The 17,582-nt window shown below is 40.8% G+C and overlaps 2 protein-coding genes across 3 annotated transcripts in view; one reads left to right on the top strand and one right to left on the bottom strand.

Annotated features, from left to right (window-relative positions):
• Positions 1-1,533, top strand: part of nfatc1 (nuclear factor of activated T cells 1) — a 44,945-nt gene extending 43,412 nt beyond the window's left edge. The window contains 1 exon segment of the mRNA XM_034125011.1: positions 72-1,533. Coding sequence (XP_033980902.1) covers positions 72-127 — 56 coding nt within the window. The 3' untranslated portion in view covers positions 128-1,533.
• Positions 1,534-4,248: 2,715 nt separating this feature from the next.
• Positions 4,249-16,641, bottom strand: si:ch73-196l6.5 (riboflavin transporter 2). 2 transcript variants are annotated; one of them, XM_034125010.1, is made up of 5 exons: positions 16,566-16,641; positions 9,971-10,983; positions 9,251-9,374; positions 8,903-9,149; positions 4,249-4,458 (listed from the first exon to the last, which is right to left on the bottom strand). In XM_034125010.1, the coding sequence occupies exons 2-4, from the start codon at positions 10,966-10,968 to the stop codon at positions 8,940-8,942; spliced, it is 1,332 nt and encodes a 443-aa protein (XP_033980901.1). In that variant the 5' UTR covers positions 10,969-10,983; positions 16,566-16,641; the 3' UTR covers positions 4,249-4,458; positions 8,903-8,939. The 2 variants fall into 2 exon arrangements, with proteins under 2 accessions (XP_033980901.1, XP_033980900.1); XM_034125009.1 differs by lacking the exon at positions 4,249-4,458 and having other exon boundaries at positions 8,428-9,149.
• Positions 16,642-17,582: the final 941 nt, after the last annotated feature.

Below are 17,582 nucleotides of genomic sequence, written 5' to 3'. Positions count from 1 at the left end.
CTGTACATGCTTAAACCCAGCATGGTCAGGTCATAATTACTCACCATCCTTTCCTCTCTTTTCATCCACAGTCAATGAGATCATCAGGAACGACCTGTCGAGCATCACCGTCCACAGCCACGCGTAGTTTCCCACGAAACTGACGCGGGAAACAAAAATAAAGGGAAACACCAAATAATATTTGACATTGTGCTTTTCATGCTTGGACTACAGCGTGCTGGAAGCATCAAAAGGAAATGCAAAGAGAACAAATGTAAATGTCCAGATGACCAGGGTCCAACGTGTGCCTTGTTTTTCTTACATAATTATGCCTTTACTCAGAAATTAGCACATGACTGACTTTTTTTGTACATTGAGTATAGCAACCAAACCCGCCACCCCACAGCAACGTATGCTTTAGAGGACCAAAACATTTTGAAATGTCTTTTTTGCTGCAGTTTGTAAATGATTCAGTGCCTGTGAGTTACGTTATTTGTATATACAGTATCTGCCATGCTTCAGTTTGCATATCTGGCTTTACAGAGGGACAATTTAAAAGAGAAGTGCCTTTTTGACTGGAAAGATGTGGCCTTAGTTTGGCGACACACGTTCAACTTGAGAACAATTTATAAAGATAATGTTACTTTTCCTGAAAAGTCGCGACAAATGGTAATCGTAAAGTAATATTAAATGATGAAAGAAAGTTTAACAGTAGCACAAATAGAGACGAGCCACCAAAAGCCATATTGGTCGTACTAGACCAGGAGAAGCTGTAGCAATGAACACCACAGTGTATTGATTAAAGGTTACGTTTTATTCGTCAAATTTTCAACTTTGCATTTTTTCTTTCGAAAGCTGCATCATTTCACTTTAAATTATATTTGGTTTGCATTATTTGATTGTAAAAATGAGGCTACGGTTAACACAATTGAATACATTTTGTGTAAACCAACAATTGGCACTTAACCACTACACCTGTGGTATGGTTTTAATTGTAGTTTATAAAGTTACTGTCAATTAATTCACTTAATAACAATTCCTGGTTAAATAAATTGTGTGTAGTAGTCACAGAATATTGAGTTATTTTTACATTTTGACTTAAAAACAACATGATCTCTGGAGAAAACGTTTTTTTAAAGTTTGACATTTCCCTGGAAGCTATGCAATCTGCCTGTAGTCTCTCAAATACATCTCCAATCCAAAGAATACTTAACAATACACAGCAATACGAATATATAAATTCTTTTAAGGTTTTTGTATTTTCATATTTATTCTCGTAGCATGTGCTCTGTTTCTTCATGTTAATCTGACAGCCTCTTTTACATGGTTACCTACATAATGTGGTTTATCTACTCATTTGTTTGTACTCTTGTAGTAAAACTTAATGGGCTTACACATTTAGTTTCAAGTTTTTATATGTATTTATGAGTCTTAATCCTTGTAACTGAAGCCATACTGATACGTTTACAGAGGGGGTTATTGTAAGTCTACAACTCGTCATTCTGCTTTGTGACCTATTTTGTGTATTTGTCAATAAATAAGCTTCATCTCTTATATCTGAATAATCTGTTTCATAGAGAGAACATAAAACCAATCAATATATACTTTGCGTTGGGGATGTAGGTTATTCTGGAAAGCACAAATAGAGAAAATAAGCTAGTTATTATTCAGGAAAAAAGCCATGATTGGCTTCATCAGTCATTTCTTAAAATAAATTCTAAGTATTGTGGAGGGTCAAAAGACCCCATTCCAAAAAAAGTCCAATTGGACCAAAAGCCCATTTGTCCAACTACCCATTTTGCTGAAAACAAATGTTCATTATTCTGGCCCATTACTGTACCTCAATCCAAAAAATGTCCCATTCAACCAAAAATGTCATTTGTTCCACTTCCCATAATACTGAAAATATAAACCCATATTCCAATGGCACATTATTTGACCCCAATCTAAAAAACAATCCCACTGGAACTGCCCATTTCCCTGAAAACAAACTTACATTTTTCTGATGGCCTATTAATATATCGCTATCCAAAAATGGTCCCATTGGTCTGATGCTCCATTTGTGCAACTGACCAATATAGTAAAATCATAAAACCCATGTGCCAATGGCCCATTATTTGACCCAATTTTCTTTTGAAAAGCCCCGTTGGATCATAACCATATTTGTCCGTCTGCCCGTTATCCTAAAAACAATCAGCCATTATTCTGATGGTGCATTCCCATTATCCAAATGCAAATGTAAATAATTTCGATGGGCCATTACTTGACCACAAACCAAAAAAGTGTCCCGAAGATGCAATGTGTGCAACTGCCTTTTAGAATGTACACAAAAACCAGTATCCCTATGGCCCATTATTTGACCCCAGACAAAGAAACGGACCCATTGGAACGAAAGCCCATTTATCCAACTGCCCATTATCCTGAAAACAAAGGTCCATTATTTCAATGGCCCATTAATGGACCCCAATCTAATAAAAAGTACATTTTTCCTACACACTCTCTCTGCAACAAACACAAGCACATGGCTATTTATGCAGAAGGACATCATCAACTTTTTTCTTTCAATGCCTGGGAGTCGAGATTGGGGTATGAATATATAACAATCGTTTATTTAAAAAAGCACAAATAAGCAAACACAGGCTGGGAGGCTCACATGGGGAGTGTGAGAGAAATGAGAGAGGGGGGGAAATCTCAAAGGCCTATCTTTAAGCATCACTGGGCCCAGGTGGATCTCATCAGCCAATGCCGGCCCCACTCTTATTATACATCCATCCCCCCCCCCCACTGGAACCTGCAACAGGCAGCACAGAGCCTGAACAGAACCTCTAGTGGTGTGGAGGGGTCGTCACACCTTGTGTTACAGTCGATATTCATCCTTATAGGATGTAACATGATGTAGGCCTATGTATCAACCACCGATTTCAGAATTTAAATCCATTTCATGTTTACCCAAATACAGACAATGATAATAACAAACAAATATCGATTTGTTCGTGTGGAAATATCTTCTGCGGGCAGAGTCCTAGCTGCACGGCAGGAGTTTATGTTGAAGGCCAATACCAGTGGTTTTGCATGTTGCATCTAGCATACAAAGCAAGGTAAGAGTCAGCTTTCTAATGTTCTTATCGTTCAAAAAAGCACATCAAACGCTGAATGAACAAATACCTGATACATCTTACACTATAGGGTGCTTTCGAAGTTTAAGTCGACAAGGTATAGTAGTTATTCACACTAAGTTATTCAAACTCTAAACATATGTGGAATTAGAATTTTGTGTAAAAGTGTGCTGGATGTTTAAGTCCCTCCTTGAGAATTCTGAATCCTGTTGTTGCACAGTCAATGTTATTCAAACACACATGAGAAAGATCACTGAGAAGACTGTAAAGTGTTAAAAATAAAGAACCTGCTTTACATAACTATCTCACAAACCTGTTTATGATGTGATCCTGGTTGTCCTCCTCACTGGTGGAGGTTGTGTTGCAGGGCACACTGACACCCTGTGGTCTGCAGGGGTCCTGCTGGATTGTTACACATTGAATGGTTCAGAGCTGACAAACACTTATTAGTTTACTGTAGGTTTTTTAGATTTATTTCTCCATACTGTATTATGTCACAGCCGAGACAGAAACACGTGCTGATATGGAAATCATGGCGTGACGGGATCACAGTTTGCTGGTTTTGCCTGTCTGCCCCGCACCTGTCATAACTCCATTAGGAAAATCAGCTATTCAACTATTTCACAGGTCATTCTTTGGTAACTGGCGAGAAGCTGCTGAACACACCTGGTAAGCTCTGTCTTCATGTCAACTTCTTTCTAATTGTATGATTTATTGACAGCTAAAAGTAACTGAAGATGGTTAATATCTAATCTTAATTTCAATGTTTACTATATACGCTATTATTTTGTTACAGAGACCAAACACTTTTTTCAATTGGAAATAAAATCCTGTAAAGTATCTTAATATACAAAAGTGTATTTGATCAAGTCTCTTGTAAAACCTTCCTTTTAAAAACAAAGAAATGTGTTAGTACATTGCTGTTATTCTTATTTTACTGAAATGAAGGATAAAGTAAGAATGTTCTTTATTGTATTGCAATGATCTGATTTATTTGGTCTTGTTCATGATAGTAAATACATTTTACTTCTGTAAAAAAGTTGTATTTATAGGCATTAAGAATGTTGTTCTCCCTGTTTTGTTCCTTTTATTATTTTATGTTAAAAAATAAACACACAGCCATTTTCACGTCCATCAGCAGCTTCTTCCTGATGTTTTTCTTTAGCTCTGGGAATATCTCTGGTGACATGGAGAGGCCCTTCAGCAATATCTCAGGTAATCATTTCCATCCAAATACATTATTTGGAAAATCACAGATTTCAATTTATATCACTGTGGTTGTTTTATTTACTTCACATTTTTGAAAATGCATCACTTAATTCTTTAGTCGCAGGCTGCTGCCATTCCCAATGCACCTTAGAACCTGTAAGGAAACAATACTGCAATGTAAATCAGTTGATATGATGCATAGTCAATGTGTATCAGCCACAGGTTTAACAGATTATTCAGTTTCTAAAAGTTCAGTGCAAAAGGGATGGTGGGATTTGGATAGTTTAAAATTCTAGGATGAAGATAATACGGCCACAAATCAAATCAATGTCAAGCTTTACAGGCCCAAAAATGGCATTGCATTCATATTTATTAGGTTAAAAAAATTGACAATTTATCCGATTTAACTCTATTCCCTTTGTAAACCATGTCCAGTGTTCTATATGAATACATGGAATCATTTTGTTGGTTAAACAGATACAGATAATGTTGTCCTTGTACAGCTCTGATCACAGGCAACTCCACCAAAGATGACTTCCCCTGTGTGGTCGGAAAATTTCATCTTGTGCTTCTCGGTCTGATCGACATTGTGTGTCTTCTCATTGGACAGCCAGTGATCGTCAAACTTCTGTTGGTCACCTTCACATCCAGGAAGACCTCCATCCTAAACTGTAATTTAGCTCTCTTCCACAACATGCAGTACCTGATTTCCATCTTGCATTTATGTGTCCTTCATTTTCTGCCAAAACAGCATCAACTCGTCCTCTATTTTTTGTTTGTGTATGTACTAATCGGAGGGCCAATGAGTTTGACTTTTATTTGCCTGGAGAGGTATGTTGCTGTCATTCACCCCACATCTTATCCTCTGCTCAAGAAGTACAGATACAGGGAGATTTGTTCCGCCACAGTGTGGTGGTTTTCTGTGCCCACTGCTCTGGTCAGAGTTTTCCATTCCAAAAACGAAGTTATCGAAATGATTCCTTGCGGCGTGATGATGGTGATGATTCCAATAATAGTGTGGTGCAGCTTCCACACTGTGAATGTGCTGAGGAGGTCCGGTCAGGGGAGAGACCAGCTGCATCCGGCCAAGAAGAGAGCCTTTAGAACAATCTGTGCCACTTCCTCCATCGCCCTGTTCTTTTACATTGGAGTTGCTTCAACACAATGGTATAAGATGGTTAATGAAGGAAACCATCATTGTATAGTTATGCCTATATGTTTAGTGTTGCTGTCTGCTGCGAGTGTTGTGCATCCAGTGTGTTATCTCTACACTCAAAGGAAGCTGTTTCCCTTCTTTAAGTGTGAACAGAAAGCCACTTGATTTTAATTTAAAGGGGACCTATCATGCAAAATGCACTTTTGTACGTCTTTTATACATGAATATGTGTCCCCGGTGTTCCAGGGAACTCAGCAAGTGTCAGAAAACACAACCCTCTCTATTTTCCTCCATACCCAAATCTCTGAAAAAGGGGCTGCAACGGATCTGATAAAAACTGATCCAGATTTGAACACTGTCCTGACGTCAGGACGGTGGCGCTACGGCTATTGGGCCAACTCCACCAATCAGGAGGAGACAGCCACGGCCATTGCCGTTCGAAAGCGCTGGAGACGCTGTAGTACATATGCCAGGCCTGTAGGTGGTGCTGTTCTCACATAATCTGCCCTTGCAAAAACAGAGCTAAAAAATGTCAAATTGAGCAAAATGAGGCATGGCTAAAATGCATGATCTGTTTGGTATTTTGAAAAAAAAAAAGTATAAATATGCCTTATATAGGTATGGTCCTACACTATATTATTCAAATATGGCATGATAGGTCCACTTTAAGGCTGATATACCTGCATGCAACTCATCTGTGTTCTTAAAAAAAAAAAAATTTTGATTGAAGACATTATCTAATAGACTTTTAAAGAGGACATTATGCTAATTTTCAGTTTCATATTTTGTATTTGGTTCACACAGGTCTTTTTATTTTCTCATACTGCCTGTGCTGCAGCATCTCTTTTCAACCTCTGTCTGAAACCAGAGCCTATCACGTACAATGTCTTGGAGCGCTAGCCAATAGAAGCGCAAGTGATTAATAGTTATGTCATTATGTTACGTAAGTAAACAAAGGAGTCCAATGGAGGCGTTTCAGGCGATGCCCCAGGAAGAGCGCCAAAGCAAATTTGGCGCTCTTCTGTAACGTAATTTGGGCCCAAAAAGACTTTCACAGTGAAGAGACCACTGTTAATCAATATATTAATTTTATAGCTAAATTAACTTCCCAGAACACTTTTATAGCCCTTATTTTTAAATGATTAGGGTCTAAAGGTTTGTTAAATGATGAGACGAGAGAGGGAGATCAGAGGCTGTACTTCAGAACAATGATGTGCACATTGGATATCCTTTTTGAAATCTACAGTCGCACCATTTTGAGCTTCACGCGCCACAGAGCAACTATTCATGGGCCCCGTTCATTATAGGAATGAACGGGACCCCGCCTATGTCGCTGTATACAGGTTTTTTTTTTTTATATATTCATGGTTTTAGGCAGGGGGATAGTGTGTGGGGCAGAAACTTAGACTCTTCTTGATTTGAATATACTAAATATGATGATCATTATGTCCGTCTTCATACCTTTGTATACCGTCAATCTGTGTGTGGGCTGTTTCTCATGTTTTGGCCACAAGAAAACACTAAGGGTAGGCACGGGCTGCCACCTGACTATTTAACAATGTGTGTTTTCCATGTAATCCACCAAAATATGATCTATTTATACCTTATTGTACTTAATAACAATCTTTAGGAAGAGAATAAGAACATGTTGTGATACCTGATTGTCCAGTTTGTGTAAGTATTTTAGTAATGTTGAAATTATATATTTATACTGTTATGTCGTCTCAATAAATATGATTAAAGCACATGTAGAAAAAACAATAATGTGCCCGCTTGATTATTATCGTTTCAATACATGTCTTTTTTTGTTGTTATTGTAACAGATGTTTTGTAACAGATATTGTTAATTTTTATCACACTGCCCGGTTGACCAGAACACGGAAATTACACTTTAGACTAGATAAACGGTCAGTCCATATGGTCGAAAAATAAGACCAGTACATACAAATGAGTATAATGTAAAGCTTGGAATAGCAATTATGCTTCTATGTTTGTTTTTTTAAAGTTTTCTTCAAAACTAAAATAGAGAATTGCCCCATGCTTTTTTCTTAATTCAATGTGATCAATTCTAGAACTACTACAAGCATGGCCGTCCCTGGCCAACTTGGGGCCCCAAGCGACATTGTGAGATGATGCCCCCCCCCCAGCCAACAGGAGTGAAACAAATGTTTTGGAAACAAAGTACTCCGCAAACATAATTCCTGTTTATTATTATTATCAACACAGTTACTTTTTTATACAGTGAGGTAAATGGTAAATATCGCTGACATCTCTTCACCTGCACTAGTGACCGTATCAAAGCCGTTATTGATCAGATGTCGATTCATTGCAACGGTGTCGGGTTACAGACGTGCTCCCCTTGTCAGCTCTCACTCTCGCGTGTCAGCGGGGGGGAACTGCGCTGAGAACTGCGCACAAGCCGAGCTCATAACATCATTACATCTGCTCCCTGATCTCACGGCGAATTGTAAGTAGCTACTGCCTGAGATCGCATGCTGTGGTTTTATTAAATGTGCCAACTGCTAGGACTGTCTTAGGGAAGATAGCTTTTAGATGCGCAGCTCCACTGTCTTGGAATAGTCTGCAATTGAAATGGAAACTGAGCAATCTGGTGCCACTAAATGTTTTTAAAGCTCGGTTGGATGCTACTCAATCGGAAGCTGTTGGTACCTGTTCATGTGGATAGTTATGTAAATTGTAATCCCTGTAATGATACTGTATGATGTCCTTTTTGTTGTTCTGTTTATGTTTTTATGTTTCATGTGGAACCTACTTGAGCAGGTCTCCCTTGAAAAAGAGATCAATGATCTCAATGGGATACACCTGGATAAATAAAGGTTTGAAATTAAATGAAAAAATAAGCCGAGGCCCCCTGCGCGAGGCCCCCTGCGCAATGTGAGGCCCCATGCAGCCTGCATGATCGGCCTGTAGGGAGGGACGGCCCTGACTACAAGTATTCCTATTTTATTGTTTTCTATGTATTTTACTCCACGACATTTCAAAGGCAGAAATTGTACTTTTTTCTCCATTACATTTGTCTAATAGCTTTAGTTACTTTACAAAATACAAAACATTGTCTTCCACTTCCTGTCCAATGTTTTTTCAGATTGGGTAATAAAGTAAGTTAGTACATTTAGTTATTTAAATTGTATTAGTACATTTTTACACTTTATTTACATGAAGTTGAGGGCATATTATTAGGGTTTGAAAGCAAGACTACTACTTGCAAGTGAGTATCTTCTGTACATCTGCAAACGTTTCCTCTTGTCTACGGCAGCATAATCAAGGCATAACTAATTTATGCTTGCTTTGGCCACAGTACTACTTAAATGGGAAATTCAGATGTTTCAAAGTAGGTCAATCATGTTAATAAAAAGGAAAAAAAAGCGTTTAGAGATTGCCTCCATTGAGTATCTTGGATCCAATAAGGGTGTGTCTTTACCGAATCCGCCTCCAGTCTCTTCTCATCACTTCTTCATTCAGGGGCATTTTGTGTTGCATGGGTCCCCTGATGAGAAAAAGTAGTACACGTTGACCACTGGAATCATGGTGACAGCCCCCAGCAGAGAGCCCAGCTGCACCCCCGCTCCACACCACACCAGGGCGCTGTGGCCCTCGTCGCGCAGGATCACACCGATGATCACCTTCACATAGGACAGAGTGAGGATAAACAGGATCCAGGCCAACACCTGTGGAGGGAAAACTGAGTTAGAAACCTCAAAAATACTCTTTGTATGCCCATGTGGTTTCTTAGTTAGATTCACACACAAGTTAAAGCAGCTTGACTCACCATGATGACCCCCCCTGAGGTTTCATTAACCAGCAGTGGGCATGGGCTCAGCACTGCCATGGCCATTATATACACTCCAACTCCACTTCCTGTCACTGTGAGCGCTCCCATCAACAGCAGGGATCTGAAACCACACGTTGGAAATGTTATGAGATGTCACAGATCTAAATTAAGAAAGGACAAGCTTATTGACAAATAGTTAAAGTTCAAATTAATGTTGTCAGAGAATTACATATTATTCATTATTTCACCTTCTCATCCAAACAATTGAATTCTTCTATCGGGTTATGTACACAAAGTCTGCTATCATTTATTTTACATGATTTTTCTTAATACCAGAGATCTGACCAACGCTATGACAATATTTCAGTCTTTTTTCAATAACAACCTGTTTCCTTGGTACTGAACACATTTTAAAAATAATATATAATCCATTATATGCATTTTGCACTGAAACCTTATTAAATATATCTTATACATATAATCATACACTTTTTTTTAAAATCATATTAAAGTTGAACACAGTATGTCCACATTTAAACAAATTTAAAAAAAGCATACTATAAACATAAAGTATTTTGCTATTTTGAGTACTTTCTTTGAAATACAAACAGTGTAACAGCTGTCCAGATTGAAAACAAAAGACAATTTTGTGATTTTGAGCAATGTAAATGTAATGGATTTATTTGGTTTATTTATTTTATGAAAGAGCACACTGACCTTATAGGGAAGAACATTGCGATCAAGCAGGCGAGAGGGTTTGCCACAGCAGCCATGGTGGAAGACAGGTGATAGGCGTTGTTCCCGTACGGCAGGCAGGAGTAGGACTGCACCGAGGGGAGCACCACGTTGGTCAGAGCGTTGACCCAGGCCAGGACCACAAAGATATAAACCACCTGCGCCCAGCTGTAGGACCCTGCCCCGAAGCCGCTCCTGCGCTTCGTGTTTTCGGGTCTGAATGGATCCATCATGGGCTTCTCCTCCGCCCACTTCCTGTTCCTCTGAGATTTCTCCTTCACTCGACCACTGGGGTGCTCCCTGGCCACAGATGGGTGGTAGTTTAGCATCAGGAACGCCAGCAGGCACACCAGCATCATGGCACTGAGGAAGAAGAAAAACACCTCCGCTGAGAAGTTAGCTGGCTGGTACTCGGCCCGGAAGTCAAGGGTCACAGAGCTGGAGGAGTTCATGGTGTGGTTCAGAGACTGAGTGCTGTTTATGCAGTGGACCACTCCCACCCCCTGGATCAGAGCCACCAGAGCAGGTAGCAGGCCGCTCACCCCCTCCCCGATGTAGTACGTGGTCAGGTACTGACTCTTCAGGCGCATCATGAAGGGCAGGAAGGTGACGGAGGAAGTGCAGTCTACAGTCGCCAGGAAGAAGGTCAGGACCAGGAGGGCTACACTGCGAGGAACCCCCCCTACAACGACGGTCTCCTTCCAGAAGAATCCCATCAGGAAGGTTGCCACGGTGCCCACCCCGATGATCAGATATATGACGGCTGCTTCGTTCAGGGCGCCGGGCCGGAAGCGGTGCATCAGGGTGACGAAGAGAGGCCCGATGTTGGCCATCTGGATGAGGACGGAGAGGTACGAGGGCAGGTACCAACCCTCCGGGATCTGGGGCACGATCAGGGGCAGCTCCACCCACAGGCCGTTGATGGAGACCCAGGAGCCCATCCCGAACAAACACGCCAACAGGTGTGTGAGGAGGGACATGTTGGAGGTGTGTTACTGAGAAGAAGGGAAGAAGGAAAGGAAGGAAATGCAACATTTCACATTAGTTTCACCCCAAACGTGTTAATCAAATGACCTTAACGCCACAATGTGTACTTGGTTTACTGCAGAATAATGTGTAGACCCATAACAATTGTCTTTCTCGTCACTAATGACCCTCTGAAAGTGTGTGTGGTGTCTTTCCCTGGGATTTCTCCTTTCATTTTGCTGTGCTAATATTTGCAATATTACCCTCTGGATTCTTTAAGTAAGTTGAAGGAGAGTAAATGTATGTAACTGCACTTGTAATGTAATAAGTATTCTTTTTTTTATTGGTGCCTTTCATGTTCAGTTCAATGTTTAATTTCTTTAATAAAAGAGCATTTGATATTATATATTTTCATTTTGTTCCATTTCCCAAAGCAATTTATAATATTTGAGCTGTTTACTATAGAAGGCAATAATGTGGTAAACTTTACAGATGTTTATTTATATCAATATATTCATATTTTCAGTTTAGCTTTAAGAAGGTGGGGTAGGTAAGTTTGAGAAACTGGCACGAGATACACTTTTTGTTATATTCCATGGAATGCTCTTAACATCCCGATAGCAATGAATATATTAAGTGCTTTGACAAAAAAAACATAACAATTTTTAATCTGTGGAAGCCGTAGTACTGTAAAAAGCACGACCAATCATTTTAGCCGGCCCGGCTAAAATAACTGGATGGCCTACCTGCCTGTCAGCCTTCCACCTGTGCACAAACTTATCTCGTGCCCTCATTGGTCATGTGCGCGTTCGTGTGTGTTGGAGGAGGGGCTCTGTAAGGAAGTGGCAGATTTTTTCCGGCTGTGTATTTTCAAATTCCAGCGCACTCGAGCCGGTTTCTCCAAAATGACCTACCCCACCTTTAAGACTGTCTCTTTGCACAAACCCCATAGCTGCTAGCATGGCTGTACACCTGTCTTGCAAACAACAGACATTTTAGCTCAAGCTGAACATTGATATTCAGATAGTGTTTTATGCATTTTTGCTTTGTAAAAAAAAATAATATTTGAAAACTTAAAAAAAAAAACATTTTGTTTTAAAGGTGGGGTAGGTAAGTTTGAGAAACCGGCTCGAGATACACTTTTTGTTATATTCCATGGAATGCTCTTAACATCCCGATAGCAATGAATATCTTAAGTGCTTTGACAAAAAATCCATAAAAAAATGTCATCTGTGGAAGCCGTAGTACTGTAAAAAGTACGACCAATCATTTGAGCCGGCCCGGCTAAAATAACTGGATGGCCAACCTGCCTGTCAGCCTTCCATCTGTGCACAAACTTATCTCGTGCCCTCATTGGTCATGTGCGCGTTCGTGTGTGTTGGAGGCGGGGCTCTATAAGGAAGTGGCAGATTTTCTCCGGTCGTGTATTTTCAAATTTTAGCGATCTCGAGCTGGTTTCTCCAAAATGACCTACCCCACCTTTAAATATTTTTTTTAATATTTTTTTTTCTTACATTTTTCATTAGTTTTACCAAAATAACTTGATTTAATTGTATTTAAAATAACATTTCCAAATAAATAAATCCTTCGAATCTGCCTGTTCAGTTTCTGTTGGAATGTGAAGGGTTAAATGCCGTCTCTGCGAGTTACTGTGAAGACGGGAGAGCTTGTTGGTCCCTCTGTACATTCACAGAGGGCCAGCTATAGTAACTCAATGAGAGAGTAATGTCAAATGACAGTACAATTGACCAATCATATCTTCCCTCTAAATGAGTGGGCTTTATTTTCGCGGACTTTATGACAAGTTCCGCCCGCTGTGAGGTTTATGCAAGTGGTGCAGTGATGCGTCCTAAAACCCAGAAGTAAGCTGCGCTCGGGTTCCCTCGACAGAAAAGCAATGGGATTTCTCATGGATGTAATAGCTGGAAATAAGGTCTGTGGAAAACGAACCTGTTAGATAAATGCACGTTTTGTTCAGCCAGATAATATCCACATGTCTACCCTACTTTTATTATTTTCTAATCATAAATCTAATCGATAGATTTCTGATCGATAGATTTCTGATTAGCATAAGTTCGTTCATGATGGCTCATTTCAGTGATAGTGATGACATCGTTGCGAAATTATTAACCGAGTCATTTTCAAGATTGAGTTACAATGATAAACTGGAGTGGCAAAGGATCAGCTGCATGACCCCGCCATCAAGTGCTTCATCCAAAAGGACAGGAGGATGGACTTTGTGTTTAAAGTGGACCTATCATGCTATATTTTAAATAGGGCCATACCTATATAAGGTATATTTATACGTTTCTGTTTTCAAAATACCAAACAGATCATGCATTTTAGCCATGCCTCATTTCGCTCTATGTGTTGTTTGCTGTCTACGGGTCTGATTCTGCTGACCACGCCCCCCTGCAGGAGAGGGGAGCGTGCTCTGATCAGCTGCTGGGCTGTCAGAAGAGGGGGAGAAAAAGAGATCTCCGTCCTCCGTGTTTATATTATATAGAGTCGTTATTCATTTGTTTTAAAGCTCAATAAATAACAAAGAAGACCTTTGACCGGCACTTTTCTAATTTTGTCCGGAAGATTTAAACTTTAACGGACATCTTGACCGGCGAAAGTAACTGAAACTGAAACTCTGCCGCACGGTCTCCTCGTTCCTTGGAAGAGGCGGAGAGGTGGGTGTTTGTCATCTGCTGGTGGACTAACCGGAGAGAATTACAGTGCTTGCCTCGACGGGGAGGGATTGCATTGAATTAAAGCAGCGGGAGCAAACACTTGCCTCTGGGAGGGAGAAAAAAAGCCACAGCGGAGAATAAACAGAAGGGTAACCATGGTAACTATGGGCGGGAAGTCTTCTTCGCTGCTTTTGTGGCAGACTACAGCGCCACTTACAGGCCTGGCATATGTACTACAGCGTCTCCAGCGCTTTCGAGCGGCAATGGCCGGCCGTGGCCCAACCCCACATTCCCCTGATAGGTGGAGAGTTGGCCCAATAGCCGTAGCGCCACTTCTGTGACGACATAGAAGTGTTCAAATCTGGATCAGTTTTGATCAGATCCGTTGCAGCCCCTTTTTTAGAGATTTGGGTATGGAGGAAAATAGAGAGGGTCAGAGGGCCTAGGTATAAAAGTCACGGCTCGCCACTGCATGTCACTTATTAGACGTGAGTTACATATATTCAGTACTGTGGGCAATCACCACAGGTTTAGGGTTTTAGGGTGAGTGTCTTGCCCAGGGACACAACAACGAATGAAGGTGGGCCAGCCCTGGGCGCTCCCCCAAGTCTGGGGGGCGATCTCTCAGGAGGCAGGTGCAATCGGGGCGTTACCCACTCTGGGCCAACCTCGCAGGAGGCTGCGCCCAGTAGTGCGCGCCTCCGCCCCGCAGTGGGACCTGCCGCTGGTGCTCGAGGCTCTGGTCACAGGACCATTTGAGCCTCTGGAGCTCTCCTCCCTGAAAGCACTGTCGTGGAAGACAGCATTGCTTCTTGCCTTAACGTCAGCCAAGAGAGTGTCCGAGTTAACCGCTCTATCGGTGCACCCGAGTTGTTTAATGATCCGGGGTGACCAGAGTGGGGCGACACTCAGACCGAACCCCTCCTTTGTGCCTAAGAGCCTAAGGAGTGCGTTCAGGTCGAGGGCTATTCAGTTGGGGGGCTTTAATCTTCCCCCCCCATAGTGAGGCGAGGGAGGCTAAATTACACCTCCTCTGCCCGGTGCGTGCGCTGGCATATTATGTGGAGCACACGGCTGCCCTTAGACGCACGGAACAGCTGTTTGTGTGCTTCGGGGGTGGGGTTACTGGAAAAGCTCTGTCCAAGAAACGCCTGGCAGGCTGGCTCTGCGAGTGCATTGCACATGCCTACGGACAGGCGGGGAGAGCCTTCCCCACGGGGGTCCGTGCACACTCTACACGAGCCATGGCTGTGTCAACAGCCTTATTTAACGGCGTGAGTGTGGAGGACATATGCACGGCGGCGTCTTGGTCAACGCCAGGCCCCTTCATAAAGTTTTATCTCTTGGACATGTCTGGCTCCTTTTCATCGTCTGTGCTTGCTGGGGCAACGCAGGACTGGTGAGGAGGGAGGGGGGGCTGTGGGTCAGTGGGCATCTGACCCCCTCCCCGGGCGTAATGCGCTTACGTTTTTCCCCCGGCCCCGGGGGACGTGACGCGCACATGGGCCCATAGGGGGCTGGAGGACTCTTTCCCCCTGCTTTAGGGCAGGAGGGGGGAGTCCTCCACGTCATAGCACACCTCCGCGCCTGTGTTTATATAACAAGGGTTACCATACGTAAGCCCTCGTTTCATCCAAATATTTGGTTATGATAAAGATAAGCGACAGACGGCACGTGGTTAAGTATTTAAATGTCCTACGTGACAAATACAATTTTTGATTCATGCTTTGTTTAATAGGCCTACTGATGGTTAAACATTAAATACTTTTTCTGGGTTAACTGTAAACCAACAAAGAATGACAAGGTCTTGAAATGATTAAAACGACATGTTACAAAAGAGTTGCATATGTCAAAGGAAAACTCAGCATCGCAGATTAATGTGTTACCATGAGAAGCTGCTAACACTCGTTAAAGTACAGTATGTGATTCACTCCTGTAGTTGATTAATGTGTACTATACTGTCTTGTCTCCTGGACGGCTTTTATGTTGTGCAGATTCTCAGTTGCCACGTGAGCTTAACAGTGCTGAAAAGTAACTAAGTACATTGACTCAAGTACTGTACTTAAGCACAATTTAGATACTTGTACTTTACTTGAGTATTTCAATTGTTGTGCTACTTTGTACTTCAAATCACTTAATTTCTCTCCACTACATTTATTTAATACCTTTAGTTACTTATAAATATAATCGACTCTTAAATCATACTTTAGTTCCACCTGGAGTAAATTCACAAGCTACCCTGCAGTATACAAAGTCATTCAAACTACAGTAGCTGCACCTTTACCAGCTTTGAGAACACTTTCATGATCAATAATATATATTATTCTGAAATGGGTCACTCTGCACAATGACTACTTCTGGTACTTAAAGTATATTTTGATGATAATACTTATGTACTTTTACTTGAGTAACATTTGCAATGCAGGACTTTTACTTTTAACAGAGTATTCCTACAATGAAGTACTAGATGTGAGTACTTTTTCCATCTCTGTAGCTTGCTACACATGCTCAAGGTTTTACATGCAAAGTGCCAGATTTCGTGCAAGTTATGTTCAGTTGTTTTCATTTTTTCAGGGTATGTTAAGCCCGCTTGAAACACTAAGCATACAGCAAGAAACATGACCACCTATGGTAACTATTATATCATCTATGAAAACATCTGACTAGTGCATTGTTTATTGTGAAAGAAACTACATGCTGTGAAGTTTTTGATCAACAATACACGGCTAGAAGAGTCCTCAAAGCTAAAATAATAAGAATTCTCAGTTTGATCTGGAAGCAGAGACATGGTTTTTAGCTCGTTATATAACAATATATATATATATATAGTGGCTTATAAAATCTCTGTACATAGATTACAAAGTTTACCCTGTAGCACAAACACTACAGTATTATTAAATAAAATATTGGTATGCACCCCTGCAGATACTCACATGCTGTTTGGTGGAGAGACTTGAAGTTTTCTGCAGACGAGGAAGCCAAAGTCCTGTGCAGTATACTGTGTGTCTGTGTCTGTGTGGGTGTGTGTGTGTGCGTGTGTGTGTGCGTGTGTGTGTGTGTGTGTGGGTGTGTGTGTGTGTGTTTGTGTGTTTGTGTGTTTGTGTGTGTGTGTGTGTGTGTGTGTGTGTGTGTGTGTGTGTGTGTGTGTGCGCCAAGGGATTAAACCCTCCTTGGGGTTAGTGGGTGTGGGAGCATGTACACATGTTTAGTTAACCGATCATTGTCTCAAACTAAAGTACCTTCACATCAGTCACTTTTAGGGTCATCAGAAGACATCACATGTTCTGATTGCCTCCCCCAGTTTGCACTCTTCTCACCTTGAGGCAGTCGGCGAATGACTGCGATGATTCAAGAATCTACAGAATTCCTGAGGGGATCATGGGAGCAGAGCTGAAAATGAGTGTTTACGCTTACCGGTTACACAACTACATGTTTCATCAGTTGATTCAAAGGCATGTTATTTTAAATCTCCATCCAATTATTTTTGATTTAATAAAAGGATCTATATAACCTTATGTAATCATTACAATTATTGTTTTAATTACCAAAAGGATACTGATGATTAAATTGATAATCTGAGGAATCAAAAAAGATAATAATAATACAAATAATAATAACAATAATAATGCAATAATTATTGTTATATTTATAATTTAAATGTTTTTATGAAGCACTTTTTTTTACAGCAGTGCTTTTTAAAAAAGTGCAAACATGTATTTACAGCAACAAAAAACTAAAGCAGAAAGGAAATAAGAAAAGTAAAAGGAATAGATTAACAATTTACAATTAACAATTTATATTAGATATTCGTAGACAAAAAGATTTATATCACTTTTATTTTGTTCTTATTTATCTTAAAATCTATCTCTTTAAAGGGGCATGTTTTGCTCATTTTCAGGTTCATATCAGTATGTAGTGTCTCTGCTGGGACATGTCTCCATGCTTTAATG

Source organism: Trematomus bernacchii, unplaced genomic scaffold (assembly GCF_902827165.1).
Source record: "Trematomus bernacchii unplaced genomic scaffold, fTreBer1.1, whole genome shotgun sequence".
Lineage (NCBI taxonomy): Eukaryota > Metazoa > Chordata > Actinopteri > Perciformes > Nototheniidae > Trematomus > Trematomus bernacchii.
This window is presented reverse-complemented; position numbering and strand designations above follow the sequence as displayed.